Source organism: Palaemon carinicauda, chromosome 4, assembly GCF_036898095.1.
Source record: "Palaemon carinicauda isolate YSFRI2023 chromosome 4, ASM3689809v2, whole genome shotgun sequence".
Taxonomy (NCBI): domain Eukaryota; kingdom Metazoa; phylum Arthropoda; class Malacostraca; order Decapoda; family Palaemonidae; genus Palaemon; species Palaemon carinicauda.
Window position 1 is genome coordinate 54719270 of NC_090728.1, and position 23169 is coordinate 54742438.

A 23169-nucleotide genomic window follows, 5' to 3' on the forward strand; every position below is an offset into this window, starting at 1 on the left:
AGTAAGCAGAGTAATGAGAAACTCGGGTCTTCCTCATTCCTGTTTTCCTGAGGCTAAACTAATTAGTTTAGCTTTTCGGTCCCATGAAATTAAAATTCTCTTGATAGACCTTGATGCTTATGGAGGTATAGACCCAAATGATATTTTTCGTTTGTTTTTTTTATAAAGACTACAGATATCTTAGTCTGTTATTTTCTGCAAATTAGTAAGAAGAGGTTCTTTTAGCACTTTCTGGAGAATTGGTAATGTTACTCCAAAGTAAATGTGTTTGTGGTAGCTCCAACCCATCTGATTACTGCCCAATTTCCATAACTCCCATATTATCTAAAGCTTTTGAATGTCTTTTGGCAAAATGTCTAAATAGGTATGCTGAAGGTAATCCCTATTTTACAATTTGGCTTCCATGAGGGCCTTGGAGCATGTGATGCCCTTCTTACAATCTCCAATGCTCTACAGAAATTCCTTGATTGTGGTCAGGAACTTTGTATGATTGGCCTTGATTTTAGGTCTGCCTTTGATCGTGTTTATAATGGGGCCCTTGTTTTCAAACTGAAATAGTTGGAAGTAGGTACCTGTAGCTCTTTTCTTAGCACCATTATTGAATTTTAGAGCACAGTAATAGATTGCAAGTTGTTGATGGGTACCATAGTGAATATTATTATTATTACTTGCTAAGCTACAACCCTGGTTGGAAAAGCAGGATGCTATAAGCCCAGGGACTCCAACAGGAAAAATAGCCCAGTGAGGAAAGGGAACAAGGAAAAATAAAATATTTTAAGAAGAGCAACAATATTAAAATAAATATCACTTTATAAACTATAAAAATTTTATAAAACAAGAGGAAGAGAAACAACATATAAGATAGAACAGTGTGCCCGAGTGTCGCCTCAAGCAAGAGAGCTCTAACCCAAGATAGTGGAAGACTGGTACAGAGGCTATGGCACTACCTAAGATTAGAGAACAATGGTTTGATTTTGGAGTGTCCTTCTCCTAGAAGAGCTGCTAACCATAGCTAAAGTGTCTCTTCTACCCTTACAAAGAGGAAAGTGGCCACTGAACAATTACAGTGCAGTAAGAAGAATTGTTTGGTAATCTCAGTGTTGTCAGGTGTATGAGGACAGAGGAAAATATGTAAAGAATAGGCCAGACCATTCGGTGTTTGTGTATAGGCGAAGGGAAAATGAACCGTAACCAGAGAGAAGGATCCAATGTAGTACTATCTAGCCAGTCAAAAGACCCCACAACTCTCTAGTGGTAGTATCTCAGTGAGTGGCTGGTGCCCTGGCCAACCTACTACCTATAATGTTATATCTGATGTTTCACAGAGTAGTGTTCTTGGCATTTTACTTTCCATACTTTATACAGCCTTGAGCAAGGTCTATATGCTGAAAGGAGTTTATATTTCCTATTCAAAGGAACTCCCTATGCTCACACGGAATTGGGAGTAGTCCCGTCCTCCAATAGAGGTGAGGCCATTGCCCTGGGGCATCACCAAGATCTTACATTCCCTTATGAATGGTTGAGATTTACCTTGGACAGGGATCTTACGCTCAAAACAGTTTACTTGCTTGCATTAGCCTCCTTTAAGCTAGTTAGGGAGCTTCATTATCTCTCCTTTTGCATTAATCATACTGACCATTGAAGGCAGGTCTTGTTCTCCTTCATCCTTGAGTTTGAAGCCAAAACACAGAATCCGTCAGTTCTCGATTCCAGATTTTCTTCTTTTCAGGTCGTGAGTCTTAGAGAGGTAACTGACAACCCTGATCAGTGGCTTTTGTGTCGTGTGAGGGTGCCGAGACATTATCTGAAACTTACACAACCAACTCAACCTCACCTACAGCGCCTCTTCGTCAGCACTTGAAGAGTTAAGAAGGTGTCTAAGAATACGATCTCCTTTTAGCCGAGTGAAGTTATTAACTGTACCCCACCTTCTTCTCCAGGTAGAGCTCGGGTTACAATTCATGATGTCAGGGGTGTAAGCACAACCCTGGCATTTCATAAGAATATCCCTATGGTGCAGGTACTCCAGGCAGGCGTTGGGGAAATATCAGTCAGACTGCATTCACTCCACATTGCCTGCGGAAATCGACCCACAGGTACTTAAACACCTTTTCCCCAGGACCTCTGGTGGATGCATTAGCATCAGATTGAGGATGGAGGTTATATATTAGACTGGTATGAAAGTGATGATTGACTAGTCCTTTCCTTTCCTTTTCATCTTCCTTTCTCTTGGGGCACAGCATCGGAAACCCTGTTAGCTGGAATCGATTCCCAAGCAGGTAAGGCCCACTCAACTTGTAGCCTTTCTATTATATGCATAGAAGTGTCATTCCACACACTTCTTATGAGGAGGTGTGTGTTGTAACTAGGCAAATCCACTGATATGGTTATGTCTTAGTGTTTCTATACAGAGATTTTCTGCTCTACAACCTTTATTGTATGGACCTGTTGCTATAGCTAAACCCCATTAACAAGGTGTAAGGAACACTAACTATGCACCACGTCCAAGAGTCCAAGTGTTTGGTATCCCGAGATAAGTATCCAGCCAGTTGGAATAGGAACTTCCTTCCACCTTAGGATGAGTCTCCTATGTAATGGATGATGATTTATGTTTATTTTTCCTAACCAAGTAAACCTGAGTCCTTTACTCAAACTTTCCCGCCATCACCTAATCCCTAGAAGTCCTGATTGTAATTGGAGTGACTGCTCAGTGAGCATGTAGTGGGGTGAGGCTTCCACTACTGGCTACATGTTTACACCTTGCTATAAATGTTTAACCACCAAGTACTCCAGTTTCACTGATATCTATCATATGTAAAAGACCCAGGTTTCTATGGTTAGGAAAAATGAAAATTACTATTATTAAATTTTCCATATTTTGGCCATAATTCTTTTTATTATTATTATCATTACTTGCTAAGCTACAACCCTATTTGGAAAAATATGTTTTTTCTTTTCTAATATTGTTATCAATAGTTATTTCAAGTTTTATGGCACCATTTCTTATGCATCTTGCATATTACAAGTTTTCTTTATTGGTTTTTACAGCATATATGCAAAACGGTCAGGAGCAAAGGTTGTCTATGGATGTGAAACTGATAAATTCATGTATGAAATAGGAAATGATATTCTCAAGTCAAATGCTGCAGCTGAAGGGATGAAGATTTTCAACCTTCACAGTCATAATCTAACCATACCTAAAGACATTCCAAAGAGGTAAGACTTCAAAGTTTGGTAAGAGGATTGATTAACCCTTTTACCCCCAAAGGACGTACTGGTACGTTTCACAAAAGCCATCCCTTTACCCCCATGGACGTACCGGTACATCCTTGCAAAAAAATGCTATAAAAAATTTTTTTTTTTTTCATATTTTTTATATTTTTTTGAGAAAATTCAGGCATTTTCCAAGAGAATGAGACCAACCTGACCTCTCTATGACAAAAATTAAGGCTGTTAGAGCAATTTAAAAAAAATATACTTCAAAATATGCTGGGAAAAAAATAACCCCCTGGGGGTTAAGGGTTGGAAATTTCCAAATAGCCTGGGGGTAAAAGGGTTAATTTGATCTCTTTGTTTCATTTCTTAGTAGGCATGAATCTTAGGAGTTAGTGTACATAGAATTGTACAGAACTCATATTTTCTTTATGCTTTACTGCTTGGCAGATGGTACTTGTATATATGATTGTTATACTGGCAGGATAATCATCTGTAATCTCTGATTGGCATACCTGAAACAGCAAGTCAAGCCTTGAGAACTTACCGAATCTGGAATAGGTGGATAGAATTGAAAAGGAGTTTATATCTTATTCTATGAAGCATTAAAAGGTTTATAGTAAGAAACCAAAAGATTCCAACAGGTTTAGAGAATTTTTTAATGAGATATAACCATGAGGTCAGCTCAATTCTCCTGCACTAGATAATTTTGGAGGGGGTAGGTGCAAAGTAGAGAAAAAATGTTTTTTTCTTTTAAAGTTGAGAAAGCTAGCACTTCAGAAATATTAGCAATAAGACCTACAAGCAAGTATTACTGTAAAATAATATATTCAATTACTCATTAATTTATATAATTCAGGCTATGGTAAATATGTTAATGCTTGTAAATAAGTGTAATGCAGTCATATTGCAATTACTGGGTATTACTTTTCTTATTGAGTGTGAATCTCTAAAAGTGCAATATTGTTTTTAAATTTTTTTTAAGTAATAAGACTGGTGAAACAAGTGTTAGATTTGAAATACCATATAAATTTTTACAAAAAATGCCCATCTGATTCCTGTGCTCTGTTCCACCTTGATCAGAAGGATTCAATTAAATGCCATAGATATTTTAGGATACTGTGCACATTAGTTGGCCTACTTGACCCATTGGTGCATCTTTTTATCTTTCTGGTGGACAGTTTCTGAGAATTGTTTTGAGATATAATTAGACAATCCAAAGTTTGTACAGAGAAAGAAATTACTCTTGTTTTCAGAAATTATGATGATTCTCTTTTTCAGAGTGTCACTGGTTGTGAGTGAGACCTTGGATGCTGGATTGCTTGGAGAACATATCCTATCCACACTGCAGCATGCATGGGCCCATCTTCTTCTACCTCCTCCACCTTCTGTGCAGTCAGAACCTTTCACACACAAAACTAGTCATAGTAAAGTTGATTTAGAACAGGAAAATCCACCCAAAGATTCAGCAGTTGAAGGACAGACAAGATATGGAAAAGTTATCCCTTCAGGTGCTGAAGTATTTGTAGCTTTAATTAGTAGCAAGTACATTGCTAATTGCGTTAAACTAGATAATCCTGAGCTTATTAAGTACTTTAAAAACAAAAACGTCTTGTTAAAGCTAGATGAACCATATATGTCGGAAAAACTTAACAATATCCCTGGTGGGTTCAAAATGTTATCAGAATGGACACCAGTAACTAAAGTAGATTTTAACTCTCCAACCAGTATCGATATGCACCTCAATGGGTTAGTAAACAAAACATTAGAATTGCTGTGTACATCTGAAGGAACTGTTGATGCTTTGGCTCTTGCATTCAAATTGAATTTGGATGACACTTATGCTATCAATACATTTCCAGAATCTTGTGCTGCTGCTTGGGAAAATGCATTGTACCTTGTGTCAAACACTAAATCTCTTAAAGTTAATGATACTGTAAAGGTTGACTTCAGTTGCTGTGGTGGTATTATAAATCTTTGCGTTAAAGCTGATACAGCATCGGGCCAAAATATGAAAGATAATCTCTTTTTACCTGCAAGTTCCATGAACTTTTTAACCAGAAAGAATTTCTTAAGCAACTTTTTAATTGGAGCCAAAGAAGCTGCGATGAAGATGAAGAATTTATCAAAAACTCCCCACTCTTATGTAATATGTGATATCACTCCATTTCCCATTGCTGGCCTTTTTGTCAAGTCTATGTTTCCAAGTGCTAAGCTTTATGTAGAAGAAGAGAGTGTCTTAGAAGCTCTTAGGGAGATTGGGATAAGTTCCAAATTAACTGAGGATCTTGAGGAGGAGGTGAATCTTCTCTTTTTATGGCCAATCACAAAAGAAGGAACTTTACAAGATGGCATTATCAAGAAGATTTTGATGTACAGGTAAGTTGATTAATCTACACTAGCTAAGCATACCATTCATTGAATTGTCTTGTGTTTCCCAGCTTCAGCTACCCAATACATTTTTGGGGTATATTTTAAATGTTGTCCATCTTTTTTAAGTGTTTGCATCATATTAGAAGTAAGTACTGCAGAATTTCATTTTGTACTGTTTAATCATAATGACAAACCATTGACTTACTAATACCAAACTTTATCAGCCTTGTGTGGAAGACCAATTCTAAAGTACATCAAACTGATTAAAAAATCTCTTAGATGCTCCTCTAATTTATATGTATGACTAAATCATGGTCTAACATGTCCCCCATTCCATCACCATCAAGTTGTATAGCCATGTGTATCTTACTGACACTGTCATCAATTTGTGGAAAGGATTTATAATCCTTTGATACCTCACTCCAAAACATTCTCCTCAGGCATTGTCAGTTTGATGCTATAATTCATCCATTGCCCCTTTAAAAAACCTAACAGCATTGGTGATTGTGAAGGACTTGTAGGATTCTATTACTGTACCTTCATGTCCTAATCTGCATCAACAGCCAATCTGATGATCTTGAAAACCTGCTGAGTGAAAGAGGTATTTATATTGTAAATGATGCCTTGGTCTTAAAGTTACAGAATTGAGATCACTTTGTTTAGGGAGGCAGAAATTGTTCTGAAGATATACTATTTTTCCATGACGATATGTTGATTTCCAAGAGCATTATCTGTTAAATGCAATGTCTTCAAAGGCAAACCTTCCTTTTTTAAGGTATGCTTTCACTTCTAAATTTAAACTGCTTAAATATCAAAGTAGTGAAACATGCCTTAGTATTGTTCTGCCTTAAAACAGGAAGTGTGGGCTTGGGTCCTAAAGGCGCGTTGGTTCTTGGCTTTGTACGCAACAGCTGACTCGATCATGTAACCAGCTATGTTGTTGCAGAGAACTAAGGTCACTTGATAATTCCGTGTTTTAATCCCTGGTTTCTGCTTTACTACTATTGTCTGTTAGTTGTGGTAGGTCTTTTTTTTTTTTCCTTCATTTTTCAAGAAATGGACAGTTTTATCGCAGTTAAGGACATACCTGTGGCAGTAGTCTCCTCTCATCTTTGCTGGATACATATCAGCTGCCACCTTGTTTACAGATGGTGATTCTCTCAGCATGTTTATATTTTCAAGTTATATCTCTTTTTTAACTTATCTAGCCATCCCTTACTCACTGTAAGTGGCTGTTTGTTTCTACATGTAATACAGACCATCATTCTTTGTAAAGCTGGAATGGCTGTTAAACTTGAATCTATAAACAGAGTAGCCACTGTGCTTGTTCTGTACTTTCCTGTGACCTATGATTGGCAGTTTTTTATTTACTTTTTCATTGTGTTTTGTATTATTGTGCTGTTTATCGATGATGGCAGTTCCATAGGCAGACATGCGGGCATGTCCCAGGAAACCCAGCCAAAACTGTGGCATGTATATGAATAAGACTGACATAGATCACCATCAAGGTTTAAGAGGCATTCGTTAGTATTGGACTTTGCAACGCCCAAGCTTATGCTGAAGAAGAACTTTAGTACCTTTGTCCAAGCTTTGGGTGTGGAATCCACCGAGTTTCCTTCGACTTCCTCATTGGTTGAGTCCCCCAGAGGAATTTGTGAGGGAAAGGTAGATCCTGCCTAATGCTCAGGGAGCGGAGAGCTCTTGAGTAAGACAAAAGTATTGCCTTCTAGCAAGGGTAATATCCCCCCTGCATCTCTCCTAAAGTACTCCCATCAATGTACCTTCTGATCAAAACTTTCGCAATGCCTTAGATTGGGCTAAGTTGTGGCCTTCCCGAAGTATTGATGGTGCTCCATCGGCAGAGAAGCTTCTTTAGGTTTTTAAAAGATTGGTCACAGAGGTTCGTAAGATGCTTCCTACAAAGAGGAAAGATTTGTAAGTGTAAAGTTTTGGGTAATGTCGATATCAAATCGGCTTTAGGAACAAAGCAATTATGAACATCGTAATTATAGAAATAACAAATTTTATTAAGGTTCAACTTTTGAGTTTGATTCTTTAGATATACTGTAAACTGAGACTTTACATGAGTCTTTTGTTATTAGAATCTTAGCTTTATTAGTGATAGATCCTATTTAGAAAGAAAGGCAATAAATATTAGGCAGCTTTTCCTTATTTTTTTTTTCTATTGATCACATTTATTTTTTCAATAGGTTGATGATGGCTGAAGACGGTATTGTTTTCCCTCAAAAACTAGATTTAGTGGTGGATGCCATCAGTTCTCCAGACCTTGTATCCATGACTCAAGTTGACGACTCTAACACTTGTGGTGTAAAAGTTGCTGAGGTGTTTAATATAGCAAAGGTAAGTTTGAAATTATTATTTTACTCCAAATCTAATCTTACTTAGTCATTACCTTCAGGTTTTTATAATCTTGTGTTGTATTTTTTATCTCATTACAAAAATCAGTAGTGTAATTTTCATTATCTGCTTTGTCACCAAAATGTATACAGTGAAAAGCCTCAAGTTGAAGAGATTGATCATTTACGACAAACCTTTTAATGCATAGATAATGTCTAGTCGTGTAATAATATTGTTAGGTAGAATTGATTACTCAAAATACTATCTGGCAGTTCATTCTTCTTGTGGCATGTGAAAGAGGGAACAAACTAGATTTTATTCTATTGCCACTGCTTTAAAACCAGATTATCATCCACTTATTTGCTTAATGTACATATAGTTAACACACACATACTTAGTGTTTCAATACAAAGCTAGTAAAAGGCGGAAAACTGAATTCCAATTCATAGAAAAAATGTAATTCAGACCTCTTCAGTTTGTGTATTTCCTTCTTCCCAGCTCTTTTCATTAATATATGCTAAAGTACATGGAGAGAGTGGTGTTTTGCTCAGAGATTCACTATTGTAGTGTATGATAGAGGGAGGAAGCGCCCCCACCAAATTTAAAATATTGAAGAATGATTGCTATACTGTACAAGCCCTTTAATCCTCATTTCATATGAGAGGCGTAAACTTTAAATCCAGTTTTATATTTTACTAATGGCGATTGTTGGTTATTTTGGAACTATATTTATGAATTTTGGCCCAGAGGCCATGCAGTGCCTATGTGCACCAGGACAAAACCCCTGCTGTTGCAGTATGAAAAGCATACAGACAATGGTCAGCAATATGGAGGAAAAGGCAGTGGGACCAAAGATACAGTCAACTCATGCTACCCGCGTGTTTGGTATTCGCAAATGTCTTATAACACGAAAATGCTAAATACAATGTCACTACAGTATTAAAAATTGCCAAAGAACAATTCAAAACGTGAAATTTAGTTACAAATCGCCAAATAAAGTTAATATCAGCACAAGTCAAAATGTGAAATTTAGCATTAGAAATCATTAAACAGTGCTGTATAAGTTAGGAAATTATATCAACAATATTCTGTTATGAAATTATATCAACAACACTGTTAATTATATGTGAGCATATTTTTTATTTTTTTGGATACATTAAATTGGAACAAAATCTCAAATGGAATTTGGTTTCAAGAAAAAAGAAAATTTACAATTTTATTTTTTATTACCAATACTGGTTTAGCTGTAAATACATATTAAATATGAACTAGGTTTAGGAAAAAATACAATGAAAAGCTTGACAAACTAAACATTGTTTTGATATGCAGTACTAAGTTACAAATATCACAAAACACTATTTAGCCACTATTAATACACACAGATCTCTAATGACTTTTTAACACTTTAATGACCACTAAGTTTAGCAGTTTCTTGACGTATAACATTGATGAGATCAAGATTGATGAGAAATATAAATCTTAAAGATGCAATTTCTACAACTGAATTGTTATTCAATTTAATTTTGTTACCAGCTAAAACTGGTTTACCATCTACGTAGATAGGGCGCTTGCCCTCGTTGGCTATCAGGAAATCACCAGTATTTCGAAGTTTGATGATCCCCTGTAAAGAAAACGAGCATTTTAATATTCAATTATTATTTCAATATTTCCATTCAAAAAAAGAAGCACCAACTTCACATCTCAACATTTTTAAAAGAATAAGATATTTCTCTCTATACCCTTCATACGCTTCAATTCCCTTATCAAACTAGAGGGGGACTCAGTAGAGCGCAGACCTTGACCTTAACATTTATTAATTGGCATGGATTTTCATACACTCAAATATGAACCAAGTTTGAAGTCTCTGTGACAATGATGTCCAAACTTATGGCTGATTACGTGAATTGGAGGACATTTTACTTGACCATGACCTTGACCTTTCAAAATTTAATCATTTCCAGCCTTTACATAACGGTTAATCCCTGCAAGTTTCATTACGATTAAAATTACGGCAAGGAAGCTGTTCACAAACAAACACAAACAGGGGGTAAAACATAACCTCCTTCCAATGTTGTTGGCAGAGGTAATAAGTTAGATCACTGATCATATAACAATTGATGTGAGAGATAAGTGAATGATACTAATAAAGTAACTAAAAGTGAGGGGCAGTATCAACCTATCTCTCTTTGAAGTGATGAGTAAGAGTTTTAATGTTATTTTTACTTTTCAGTTAATAATTTTGTTGGATAAATGTAGTCAGGAGAAGATAACTAATGGGATATCAGAAAAATTTTTAACCTTTAAAACATTTAACAATAATATATCAAATTCTTAGTAATTTGTATTTTTCCTACCATACTTACCATGGACTACTCTCTCAGGAGATACTCTTTAGTTTAAACTTGCGACCAGAAAATTTTTCCCCCAACCAGGACTCCATTCCAGGCAAGAGGCATAAAGCCTCAGGCCGGTAATATGCCCCAGGGTGTTCCCTGCGCAAAGCGACCTCCCCCTGTCTTTGACCACAATGCACCAAGAAGAAGGGCGTGTCAGGCCTGGTAAGGACAGGGCAAAGGTCGCCATTTGTACTCGATCCAGGTGCCACCGTTGTCTCAGTGCCAGCTACTTCCGAGAACTAGCGGGGTAGTTAAGGTGGAATTTGATATTTGTTCCGATGCACTGTAACCACGGACTACTCTCTCAGGAGACTTAGGCCTAGGAGGTGGGAACTGAAACGAGGAAGGGGCGGAAGAGAAGGTGATATGGAAGGCCTGTTGGGGAAAAAACTTCATGAAACCTGCAATAACACTCACCCAAGTTGGGGGACATCCATCGACGTAGAACTGTCATTTGTGCCATGTAGCAGGAGAGGGGGTTAACACTGTGTGCAAGTCGCGGCATTAAATCCCGTTGTGCCACCACGATGGGGCCGAGTCTGTACTCATTGCGAGACACTAAGGAGCGGTCTTTCAGGTAATGGGAAGTGAAGGTGTTCTGTCTCTTCCACACACCTGCTTTAAGAACTTGTGCCACTGACACCTACTTTGAAAAGGCCATCAATGTACTGATGGACCTGATATCATGGGGCCTGGCAGACGAGGGTGCTGGCTTGCCCTTCGCTACATAATCCCTTCGAATTACCTCCCTGAGCCAGTAGGAAATCGTGTTCTTCGAAATCGCCTCACTTTACCCGTGGAGACAAACAGGTGTTTCATGGTGGGCCTTACGCGGGACGTCGAAGGTACTTTCGGAGAGCCCTAACCGGACACAGCAGAAGGTCCTCTGAGTCATCTGACTTAGGGATGGCTAGGATCACCACCTCCAAGAACCTTGGATCTTGGCTACGAAGGAGGGCACAAAGGTTAGGATTGCATCCTTCCAGCCGATGAAGTGACCAACGTTGGCTGCCAGCCCATGCAATCCGCCCACCCTTTTGGAAGAGGCCAGGGCGAGGAGGAACACAGTCTTCCGGGTCAATTCTCTGTCCAGGGCCTGCTGCAAAGGATCGAACGGTGGTTTCTTGAGGGAGTCCAAGACTAAGAGGACATCCCACTCCAGAGCCATCAAAGAGTGAGGAGGGCAGGACTGCTCAAAACTCTTGATAAGCATGGACAGTTGCCTGGAACCACCCAGGTCTATTCCTTTTAACCACGCAATCTGTCCCAAGGCAGGTCTGACCCCTTTGATGGATGGCACCGACATGTTCCTATCTAGGCGTAGGTGAACCAAGTAATCTGCTATTGTCGAGATGGAGGCTCCTATGGGCTTACGGTCGTTCTTCCGGCAACACTTGTAGGACCCTAGCCATTTAGCTTGGTATATGGCCCTCGAGGAGGAGTGGAGGCAGCCCGTCATCTGGGAGGCCGCCCTTGGGGAGAATCCTTCCCTTGTCAGGAGGCGCTCGATAACCTCCACGCGTGAAGGGATAGGTTTCCGAGCCCCTCATGAAACTTCGGAAAGTGAGGCTGCCTGAGAAGATCTCCTCTGATGGGAAGGGGCCCAGCTGGGCCACTGCTAGGTCTCGTAGGTCGGGGAACCACTCCTTTTCCGGCCACCAGGGGGCGATTAGAGTCAGCTGAGCCCCTTTGGTTGTCCTTAGTCTGTCTAGGGTCTGCCACAGGAGCCCGAACGGAGGGAACGCGTAGGCATCCACGCCGTCCCACGGATATTGAAAGGCGTCTTCCATGACTGCTGTTGGATCTGGGACTGGAAGCAAAACACTGGTAGTTTGGCGTTCAGCCTGGTTGCAAAGAGGTCCTTGCTACTTCTGGATGAAGGGACCACTCGGTGCCTAGGACTAGGACTTGGCCTCTCCTGCTAGCCGTCTGCCACCACGTTTCTTTTTCCCGGAATGAATTTCGCCATCAGGGTAGTCCCATTTCCCTTGGCCCAGGTTAGAATCTCCTCTGTCAGGTCCTGTAGAAGACGGGACCTCAGACCGCCCTGCTTCTTGATATAGGCGACCACCATGTTGTCCGACATTAGGGAGATTTTTCTGCCACTGACTTCGTCCGCCAGGGACAGTAGGGCCCTCTGCGCTGCCAGGAGTTCTTGCTCGTTTATGTGGAGTGTCTTCTCCTCCTCGCTCCACAGACCCGATACCAAGTTGTCCTGCAGGTGGGCTCCCCAGCCCTCCTTGGACGTGTCCGTGAATAGTAGTAACTCCGGAGGAGAGTCCAGAAGGGATACCCCTGCCAGTGTATTCTTGTCCAGCTACCACTGGAGAGCCTCCCTGGATGCCTGTGATAGGGAGAGCTCCTTTGGACGATCCCTGGTCTGAGGAGCTAACAGTCTTTTCATATCCCACTGGATTGGACGTAGTCGTATCCTGCCCAGAGGGACCAGCTTTTCCAAGGACACCAGGTGACCCACGAGCCTCTGCCACTGACGAAGGTTGGCCGTTTCCCCCCTGAGGAACGGTTGACTGACTTCTTCCAGGCATTCGAGCCTCTCTGACGTGGGGAAGGCCTTGGCTTGGACCGAACATAAATCCATTCCCAGGTACACTGTCCTCGTGGAGGGAGATAGTCGGGATTTCTCCCAGTTCATGATAATCCCCAACTCGTTGCATAATTCCACCAACTTGTCCCTCTGCTTGATGAGGTCGTCCTTCGATCCCGAGAGAAGGAGCCAGTCGTCTAGGTACCTCAAGAGCCTGATACCCCTCTCGTGGGTCCAACGCAACACCAGGCTAAAGATCTTTGTGAACACTTGGGGGGCTGTGGAGAGACCGAAGCAGAGGGTGCACAACTGGAAGACCTCTTCTCCCCACTTGAACTTGAGGAACTTCCTGCTGGAGGGGTGTACTGGGATTTGGAAATGAGCATCCTTTAGGTCTATGGACAGCATGAAGTCGCCCTGCCTGATAGCAGCCAGGACAGTGCGAGGGGTTTCCATCTTGAAAGGCATTTTCCTGATGAATTTGTTGAGGGAGGAAAGGTCTATCACCGGTCTCCAACCTCCTGTGGCTTTCTCCACCAGGAAGAGCCAACTGAAGAACCCCAATTCTTGTAGGGGTGCTCGTTGGACAGCGACTTTCTGCAGTAACCCGCAGATCTCCTCTCCTAAGGCCAATCTCCTGGCCTTGTCCTTGGGGGTAGTAGCCTGGGCTTGTGCGCCTGTTATTAACTGGGGTAGGTTGCCCTCGAAGGGCAATCTGTACCCATCGCGAAGGACTTGAATAGTCCATAGGTCAGCGCCCTGGGCAGCCCATGTTTCCCACCGATAATTGAGGCATCCCCCCCCCACTGAAGAGAGCATGGGAGAGGGGGGGCTTCTCTTCCTACTTCCTCCTAGGGAACTTGTTGCTGCGTGGTCGTCGGTTCTGTCCAAACCCCTGCCGACTGTTAGGAGGGGCGCTTCTGCTGGGGGCGGAAGAGGGCTGCGGGTGTCTGGACCAGCCTGGAGTGGCGGGAGCCTGTGGAGAGGGAGGAGGAGGCCCCATGATTATGATGTCTGGAAGAGGAACTGGAGGCCCTGTGGAGAATGGCATCTCTGTTGTCACTCCTCCACTTATCGAGGGCTTCTTCAATTAACCTGTCATCAAACAGCGCCTCGTTTGAAAACGGCGAGTTTCGTAGATTCCTTATTTCCCTCGAGGGAAGCCTCCTCGGCATCCTGTGAAGAACTGTGTCCCTCCTACGAAGGACGATGTTGGAAGCGGCTACCAGGGACTGTTCCGCTAGGAAGGAGATGGCCCTCCCTCCTGACACTGCAAGTTCCATAAACTGTTCCTTGGCCTGGTCCAACCAACCCGGCTGTTGCAGAGCCAAGGAACCCATGGCGCACGAGGAGACAGAGAATGAAGACCACAGTGCTGACTCGAGGGCGACGATCTCCTCTCCTCGATAGAAAAGGCCACCGAACCCCCGGTAACCTTATCCTCCGATAATCCTGGGGACAGGGATGCCAAGTTCCCCTCTACGTGTCTGGCCGTCTGTGGGAAATCCTCAGGGGCGTAGAATCTTTGATGCCTTACCCAAAAACTTCATTGACCCCAAGGCCTTCTGAGAATTCTTGGGGTGGGCGACGGCCGCACTAATCTTCCTCAGCTTTCTGCCCAGAGATGGGGCCAAGCGGAGAGACATAGGAGGACGAGCTTTTTCTCGAAGGATGCCTCAACAAAGAAACTTCCCCTGGAGGAACAACAGGGGCTGGCTCCGGTAGGTTATTGAGGTGCCTAATGAGTGCCAACACCCTGGAGAAGGAGGAGGAGTCTTACACCGAAGGGTCCTCTTCTGCCAGACCCTCCGATGACTGGTGGGCATCGTCTCCGAAGAGTCTCCCCTCCACGAAGGGGAGGATGAGCCCTGGGCGGAGCTTCGGCTCTACGCCCACTTGATGAGGCATGATGGTCTAGGCCCTCTAGGGGATCTCTATAACCTTGGGAGCCCCTTGAAGAATTTGATGACTGGCAACTGACTGCTGCATCCTCCAGCCTTCTCTTCTTGGGGTTAGGGTCCACCAATACCGATGCGGGAGGGGGAGAACCCCTCAGGGTCCTCGAAGAGTGTGTTCCTCCCCCCTTTTCTTCTTCTTTCCCTCGCCTATAGTCCTGCGAGGGAGGCTGGAATGACAATAGGGGCATCCCTTGAAGGATTTGCTCTTCCCAAGGCGGCAAACGATACTTCGTAGGGGACCTGAACGGAGTCCTTGGAGTGTCTCCCCAGTGTTCCTGATTCCAAGGGGAAGGATCAGAGAACAGGTCACCCCGATGCAGGTGAGGGGTGGCAGTCGCCGGTTTGGCGGAGGCGTGGAGCGCTGGGTTGGAGAAGGCGGCAGGCCAGGATGGCGTAGCAGCTTCGTGAGTCGATGAGGCAGCGGCGGGCCAAGATGGCGGCGTAGCGGCGTGAGCCGATGAGGAGGCCTGTGAGGCAGCTCTAATAGATGGCGCTGGCGGCTGAGGGGAGGCTGTACGCACGTGTGGACAGGCCGGTCGGAGAGCACCACGTGTGAGACACGTGGGGCGGTCGACTCGCTCATCCTGACGATCTTTTCCTCCCATCTCCCGAGAAGGGATATGAGCACTGAACTCACTGAAGGGGACAGTAGGGGAGGGGGGGGGGGGCGATAACGGGGAGTCCAGTCGAATCGACGTAGTCCCTTCTCTCTCGTTGATTTGTTGTAGCGATGACGATATCGACGAAAGGAAAGGAATTACCGAAGAACAGCTCGACGAAGGTCTCAAACCACTGTCTTACTTCGAGGAAGAACGTTCCTTTTTTCCTTTCTTTTTCCTCTTCGTGGCCATAGGAGCCCATTGGGTTTCAGACCACTCACTCCATGTATCGCTCTGAGTACAGGCACGACCACGACACGAGGTACACAAAGAATGGGAATCAATTTCCAAATGTGAAAGGAAAGCTGAACATGCTTTCCCATTCACACCCGGACAACGACGTTGAACACGAGTGTTATCCATCTCAACACAAACACTTTGCCCACACAATAAGTTGAAAACGCTAACGCAGGTCACAGTTTAAGTCGCAAGCAAAAACTATAGGTCTACACTGGGCAACGACCAGAGTATGAAAGGCGACCTTTGCCCTGTCCTTATCAGGTCTGACACGGCCTTCTTCTTGGTGCATTGTGGATCAAAGACAGTGGAAGGTCGCTTTGCGCAGGGAACATACCCTGGGGCATATTTCCGGCCTGAGGCTTTATGCCTCTCGCCTGGAATGGAGTCCTGGTTGGGGGAAAAATTTTCTGGTCGCAAGTTTAAACTAAAGAGTAACTCCTGAGAGAGTAGTCCGTGGTTACAATGCATGGGAACAAATCTACATTTTATTATTTATTATGCACTTACCAATTTTCTAATACCATCCATCATTTCCAAGCTACATGTGTAATATTTCAAAATGCTACTTGAATTACTCTCTTAACCATTGCCACTTAAATAATGGAATCATTTTCAATTTTTTTAAACTTGGCAATTTTCCTCATTAAAAATGGATGCATAGAATAATTTGAATATCTTTTTCCTCTGTAGATTATAAAAACTATTGTATACTAAATTACCTGTTTACGTGATATTTTCCACGCTGGCCCCTCTAATGATAAATCAACGTCCACATTTACGCCAGCTGCTTTACGTCCTAGAGTAATCTCTCTTGATCTCATAAGATATCTGAAAAAAAAAAATATTCTTTTATATTGCCTATGCAATATTTTTGTTACAATTAATTTTTTTTATTTATCAAAGATAGTGAATCTGAAACTTAAAGTATTTGTTGAAGGAATAGCAATGGTGGTCACTGCTTATCAAATGAAATAGCCCATGGTAAACTCAAAATACTTATTTGCACACAATGTAGATATACTGTAGTTTCTCAAAAAGTAATGTTTGAACAAGTGATAGTCTTCTAACAATTGACTAAATCATAGTTTAATTTCAATAATACATTTATTTATTTCTATATTAACCTGTTTTCATATTGTTTCTTCTCTCCTGAAGCTTTGTACTTTGTATGTCAATGTTATTTTTTAGAAATTAAAAAATTTCCCCTTCATTTTCATTTCAATATATTGTACTAATGCCTTTAGTAAAGTAATGAGACCAATCAGCATCTACCGACAATAAAAGGCTGTGCATGTATCACAACTTATCTTAAAATCAAAATAATTCCTGTTCCTCTTGATGTAAGTAGTCAATGGGGAAGAGGGTGGGCACGTATATGAACATCATGTGTGTGCTATAGAACTTATTTTTATGAAACTGAGCATTTGTTAATTTATAATAAACATTTATTTTACCCTTCATTGGTCAGCAAGCAATACCAGAATGCATTAAATGTATCAGAAACCACATAGTGTGAATTTGAAGTGCATTCAAATCAACCAGAATTACAAATCTAATATTTTCAAATTATCAAGGGATAATAATTATCAAAAACTAATTATCTGGGTGGACCTAACCTCAATTAGGTAGGCTACTTGGCAACATTATATGAAGTTGAGACTTTCAATCTAATCATATGTACTGTATCTTTTCACACTACAGACAGTATGTCAAGGAGCCTAAAAGAATTCATTAAGGAATTTCTTATAAGTTGTAATTTCCTTACTAATAGGCTCAAGGACAGACATTAGATTGTAATCTAGAATCAGATTGGGGAATTAATCTGTCTTTTCAGGATAGAAGGCTTTAATTACTAAACTAGAACTTGAATTACCAGTCTTTATTTATATTTGGAATAACAATTTATAGATTGGACCTGGAACAAACTACAAAAATAGATGGTTCAAAGTAATTGTTTTTGACAACTCGGAATAACAATCAACATCATAGCTTACTTTTAGTAATTTTATTGATATCTTTCATAAATAAGCTGTCTTCAGATCCTGGTTCTTCCTAGATCTACTGCATATCTTTATTTTTGTCTTTATAATCTACTTTCTAAGACCTTACTAAACTGGTGTTCATTCGTTTATTCATTTCATATGGGTACTGATTAGCATTTGCTTAAAGAGAGAGTAATTTTAAAACTTTGTCTTCCCAACAATCAAAACTAAACACATCAGGACTATAGCAGAGTCAAAGGCTGGAATGGCATTATCATCATTATTCCCTCTATAAGTAACTAGCCTAGTCTTTGGATTTTTCCCTTTTTTATGCTTTGAGCTTAAATTTGATCATCAACCATGAAGGCTACTTTCCAAAGAGGAGTAGTAGGATACTCCTCACAGCGATTCTCTAAATTACAAAATTGCCCCCGGCACACGAGAAAACGCGGATCATGATCACCAAAATAAATTCCTTTACCCAATCTATGCCGCAATTGCTAACAAATCCCAATGTCATCTATAAACCACTAAAAAAAAATAAAACCCCGACAATATGGAGTGCATGCCTTCTTTGAACCATGTTAACTTGGAGACTAAAGAAGTAATACATGTGCAGAAGTAGGTATTATAATTGGTACACTTTGGTTGGTCTCATTACTTTACAAGAAATATTATTATACTGTACTGTATTAGAAGGAAAAAGTTTTTTTTTTTCTTTTTTTTTTAATGAGTAACATTGACATATCAATTTTCCAGAGTTAAAAGCAACATGAACATCAGAGGAGATTCATAAAAATTATTATAAACAGGAAATACTCAACATACCCAAGGAAACCTAAATAAAATACTGTATATTGTTATTTAATATATTCAATTTCAGTACAGTACTACTAAAATGATATTCTGAAAAACTTCTCGATTCATTACTTTTTAACAAGTTCACTCAAGATTTAACACTTAAATATTTATCAAAATGTGAAAACGAATGAACAAAAATTATTTCTTGAATTTAACTGAAAGCTAATGTTTGTAATATTGACCCTAAACAGTAGAAAGTTTCAAAATAAACTTTTTACATCTTTACCTTTACACTGCATCAAGTTGATGGCATTGGCTTTGTTTAAAAGAATAAAAGATAAGTAAATCATACCTTACTAATCGACCACGTAAAACAGCCAAAGTCTGGTTATCAAATTCTGGTGGGGAGATTCCAGTGACTGTGTCTACCAAGACTTGCCATTTGGAGACCTGGTCTTCAAGTAGTCTTATTTCTCGCTTGCTTCCACGGCTCGCTATCCCAAGTTCGTGTTCCAGCAAGTCATCGCTACTCTCATACAATTCTGAATCATGAATCTGTTGGAAAATAGCAATAGCTATAATCAATATTCAGGAAAATATCAATAGCTATCATTAATAGTCAGGAAAATATCAATAGCTAGCATTAATATTTAATAATAACCTACTTTTTTTAGCAGTATTTAGAAAGAAACATTGCATCTAAAATCTAAATGATTTAGATTCCAAAATTTTTCTTGCCAGAGCTACCATCTCTACTTCTAGGGATTTTATATAGGTATTTTGGGGATTAATGTGTTGTGTGGTCTCCAAGGACTTTCCTGTAAAAGGCTAGAACAAGGAACCAATAAGACAGATCCCAGAAATATTGATTCCCTGCTTTAGGGCCTGTGTATCAATGTGCAAAGGAATCACTCAATGTCCTTATAAGAGACCTTCAAGTTCAAGCACTATTGAACTTGACACAGCACAGCAAATGCTGAAACTGTTTGGCTATGGCGACATGTCATTAGTGAGAAACCCGATACAGCTGGATACAACTCTACCTGTACATCAGTTTGTGCTTAGACGCCATCTAATTTCATGTTGTTGAACCATCGTCAATTCCGGCTTCGTCTTCACGAAGTGAGGAATCTTTGCATACACTCAAGTAACAGAAATCATGTTATGATTATTTATCCACTATCCTTAATGATTATTAACGTAAAATGGTTAACATGTGGTCAAGTTCACTGTCAATAACATATATATTTTTGTTTTACTCATGACATTATTAGCTTTTACTTCCCGGCTTTAACAAAATTGAAAGGTTTCCTACCACCTTTTTCAGTGTTGAAACTTTATATACCTTTCTAGTTGGATGATTTTATATTTCATTGTCGTAATAGTTTTATCCAGCAAATTTTTGTTTTCATAACTCTAGTCAAACTTACAAATTTTTTTTTATTTTATTACCAGCATACTGTAATTCTTCTTTTCACTACATTTTCAATATTAGCATAGGAGTGTATATACAGTATACGGTGATTGTTATGAAACTAAGTGGGACTTAAAGTTGCCTCATGCACGGGAGTGGGACAATTGATTTCTCTCTTGGAAATGAAAGATGGCAGCTGGGCACAAGTTGAAGTGCAAGTAGGGTTATCTCCAGCTCTAGCTGGGGCTGAGGACGTAGTAATGACGTGTCACCCATAACCAACTAGTTTCAGAATTGGAGGTGCTGTGTTGAATTCAAGTGGCTGAACTTGAAGGCTTCTCTTATACACACTGAGTCCATGCTTTGCACATTGATACCCTGGCCCTAGAGCAGGGGAGACACTATTTCTATGGTATTTATGTCTTATTATATTCCCTGTTTTAGCCTTTTACAGGAAATTCTTGATCACACAGCACCTCCCAAATAATAGGGTTTTCCTTCATCAAAACCACTTTTATATTTTTTGTAGCCTATAAAAAGATACCTAAAAGTAAAGGAAACATTTTTATGGCATTAAGAAAAAAAAAATTGTTTAAATATGAGGTAAAACATTTTAAACATCAGCCTAAGTAAGAAATACAGTTCATAATTTTAAAGTCATAGCCTTTACTACATCCTATATGGTCTACTCAACTATTGGCTATTCTTCACTAACATCATGGCTGGAGGCTTAGCTTTTCAAATGAGGCTTAGTATCTAGTATCGAGTATGAGAAGAGTTGGAGCAGATAACTAAAAACCAATGTTCCTTTTCATCAATTATGATTAGATGATATACTGATGCCAATCCTAGAATAGAGTACAATATATAGTGTGGTAGGCTAAACATCACTGCAATACTGTATTAACATAGGATTTTAATGTAGATCCAAATGATCGGCACACTTTATCAGCGCATATTTTATACATTGCAGTATTTTAGTATCATATACAAAATTGGTCTCTGTATATCATACTGAATAAAAGGAAGAACTGATGGCGAGTTGAAAGACTGCATTAGAGGCCTAAGAAAAATGCCCGAGATTGTTGAAAGTTATGCAATTCCATGTCATGCAAGGGAGGGACTTCCAGGCTAATGAAAGTGTCTGCCTCCCCATCTGTCACTCCCTCCTCATTGACTGCAACAAAACCCTGCAACTCCTTTATGCAATGTGCAGCATAGTACCAGTATGTCAGTCTCCCTCCTTTTGGCTGCGACCTTGAGCTCAAGGTTTCAGTTGATTATCGTGAGTCCTTGGCAACTGATGACCTTAAGCCTTTAAAGGTTGATGATCCAGAGAGGCCCTAGAAGTTGGCAATCTAGGGCCCAAGAAATCTGTAGTAAGGGCCTTTACTGCTCTTCTGGATCCCTTCCCACTGTAGCCCATATTTTCAAGTAACTTTGTACAATTGTAAACTGAAATGTAGAATTAAGATAAGTAGCAAAAAAGTCCTACATTCTATTTTAGAATGTTGTAAGAGAGGGTTGAATTGAGGTGATCTATGTTGTATTTTAACAATATGCTTATTAAATCTGTTATAGTTGAACAAAAGACTTGTTGGGAACTAGGAAGGTAGGTGAACTGTTCAGTTATCATGCCGGCAAATTTATTTCAATTGTAATATTTGTAGCATTAAAAGTAACTTTATACCAATAACAACTTTAATATGGTTAACCAACAAAAGATATTAGGAACTGAAAAAGTAGGAGACAATTGTTAACAATTTTTTTATCATTAAACAAAGGCCTGGTTTCAAAAAGGTCAAATAGTCATGATTTTACTATAGTAATGATTAGTTGTAGTAAAAAAAAAATGTGTGACTATATTGACAAAATGGCATTCCCTGTTCTAATATAAAATATTGATTTTCCAGACAACCCATCAAGTTGACGTTCACTTAGATAGCCTACCTCACACGTCGATAATTCCACAACCACTTCCTGTTTTGCAACTATCACTTACAACAGGAAATGTAGAAGCTTTGCAAAAACTTTGTGAGCAAACTGATGACGATGAACTACTAATACTTGGAGGAGATATTGTGACTGTCCTTGCTACGGCAACAGCAATTCAGTCCTCTGTTCTCCATGCACTGTCTTATTGGTTTATATTGAGTGGGGATAAGAATTCCCAGTTTTCATTTTGTACAAGAGATCCAGATTCACCTTGTAAACAGAGCTTGTTAGTGCCACACCATTTTGCAAGGGTATCTAAGGATGTTCCAGTTGATATCAAAGTAATATGGCGTGATGGAATATTTAGTACAATGATTCATACTAAAGCTGCTGATACTTAATGTTAGCCATAACTATGTAAAAGTATTAAAGTTTCAAAAACTACATGGTATTAATTTAAACATATTTTTTCCATTTTTGTTTGCAATGGGTTCAAGTTTACAGGAACTAATGTTACACATCTACTAATTTATCACACAACTTTCACACTTCTTCCTTGAAAATTACTTTAGAGGGCTATAGATATTAATAACTTTTCCGATATCTTCCATAAGATGGCTTCTTATTTCAAATCATTATTACAGTATTGCAACCTGCAACACAAATTGGAAAAGCAGTATGCTCAAAATTACTTTAAAGGGCTATAGATATTAATAATTTATCTGATATCGTCCATAAGATGGCCTTTTTTTATTTCAAATCATCAATACAGTATTGCAACCTGCAACACAAATTGGAAAAGCAGCATGCTACAACCCAAAGGGTCCTAATATGGAAATCAGCTTAGTACAAAAGAAAAAGAGTTGTAAAATATTAATAAATGTCCACAATTAGTTAGCTTCAAGGAAAAAGCAACATGAAACTCGGGTGAGATTCATGGAACAATACTAATATGAATGCATGTGAATTTGGTTCATTCATGTGATCTATTTGTATATTGAATCCATTATTTTAGTTATAAGTACCCTTCTAATAAAGAAATTGAATACTATACTCGAGTAAACTGGCAATTAAACCAGTCGAGTTAAAGACAAGCATCTGTACTGATAATTGACTAGAAATACTATAATAATTTAAACACTTTAATAAATTTTAAATTACTAGTGCATCCAAAATATACTTTGGGAACCAATATAAATTACAAGCAACACACGAAAGGTTAACGAGATATGTAGTTTCACTTGTAATTAGGTAACCTACCATAATAAAATTTCAATCTTCAGTCAGGATGCAAG

At 39.9% G+C, this 23169-nt stretch overlaps 2 protein-coding genes across 6 annotated transcripts in view; one reads left to right on the forward strand and one right to left on the reverse strand.

Annotated features, from left to right (window-relative positions):
- LOC137639965 (protein arginine N-methyltransferase 9-like) overlaps nt 1-22318 on the forward strand; it is a 54474-nt gene extending 32156 nt beyond the window's left edge. For both annotated transcript variants that reach the window (XM_068372287.1, XM_068372288.1), the window contains 4 exons: nt 3049-3216; nt 4495-5592; nt 7797-7947; nt 21853-22318. In XM_068372287.1, coding sequence (XP_068228388.1) covers nt 3049-3216; nt 4495-5592; nt 7797-7947; nt 21853-22275 — 1840 coding nt within the window. In that variant the 3' untranslated portion in view covers nt 22276-22318. The remainder of the gene's footprint in view (nt 1-3048; nt 3217-4494; nt 5593-7796; nt 7948-21852) is intronic.
- Rcd5 (microspherule protein Rcd5) overlaps nt 9152-23169 on the reverse strand; it is a 30946-nt gene continuing 16928 nt past the window's right edge. For all 4 annotated transcript variants that reach the window (XM_068372291.1, XM_068372290.1, XM_068372289.1 and 1 more), the window contains 3 exons: nt 18878-19080; nt 16462-16570; nt 9152-9565 (listed from right to left, as the gene is read on the reverse strand). In XM_068372291.1, coding sequence (XP_068228392.1) covers nt 9350-9565; nt 16462-16570; nt 18878-19080 — 528 coding nt within the window. In that variant the 3' untranslated portion in view covers nt 9152-9349. The remainder of the gene's footprint in view (nt 9566-16461; nt 16571-18877; nt 19081-23169) is intronic.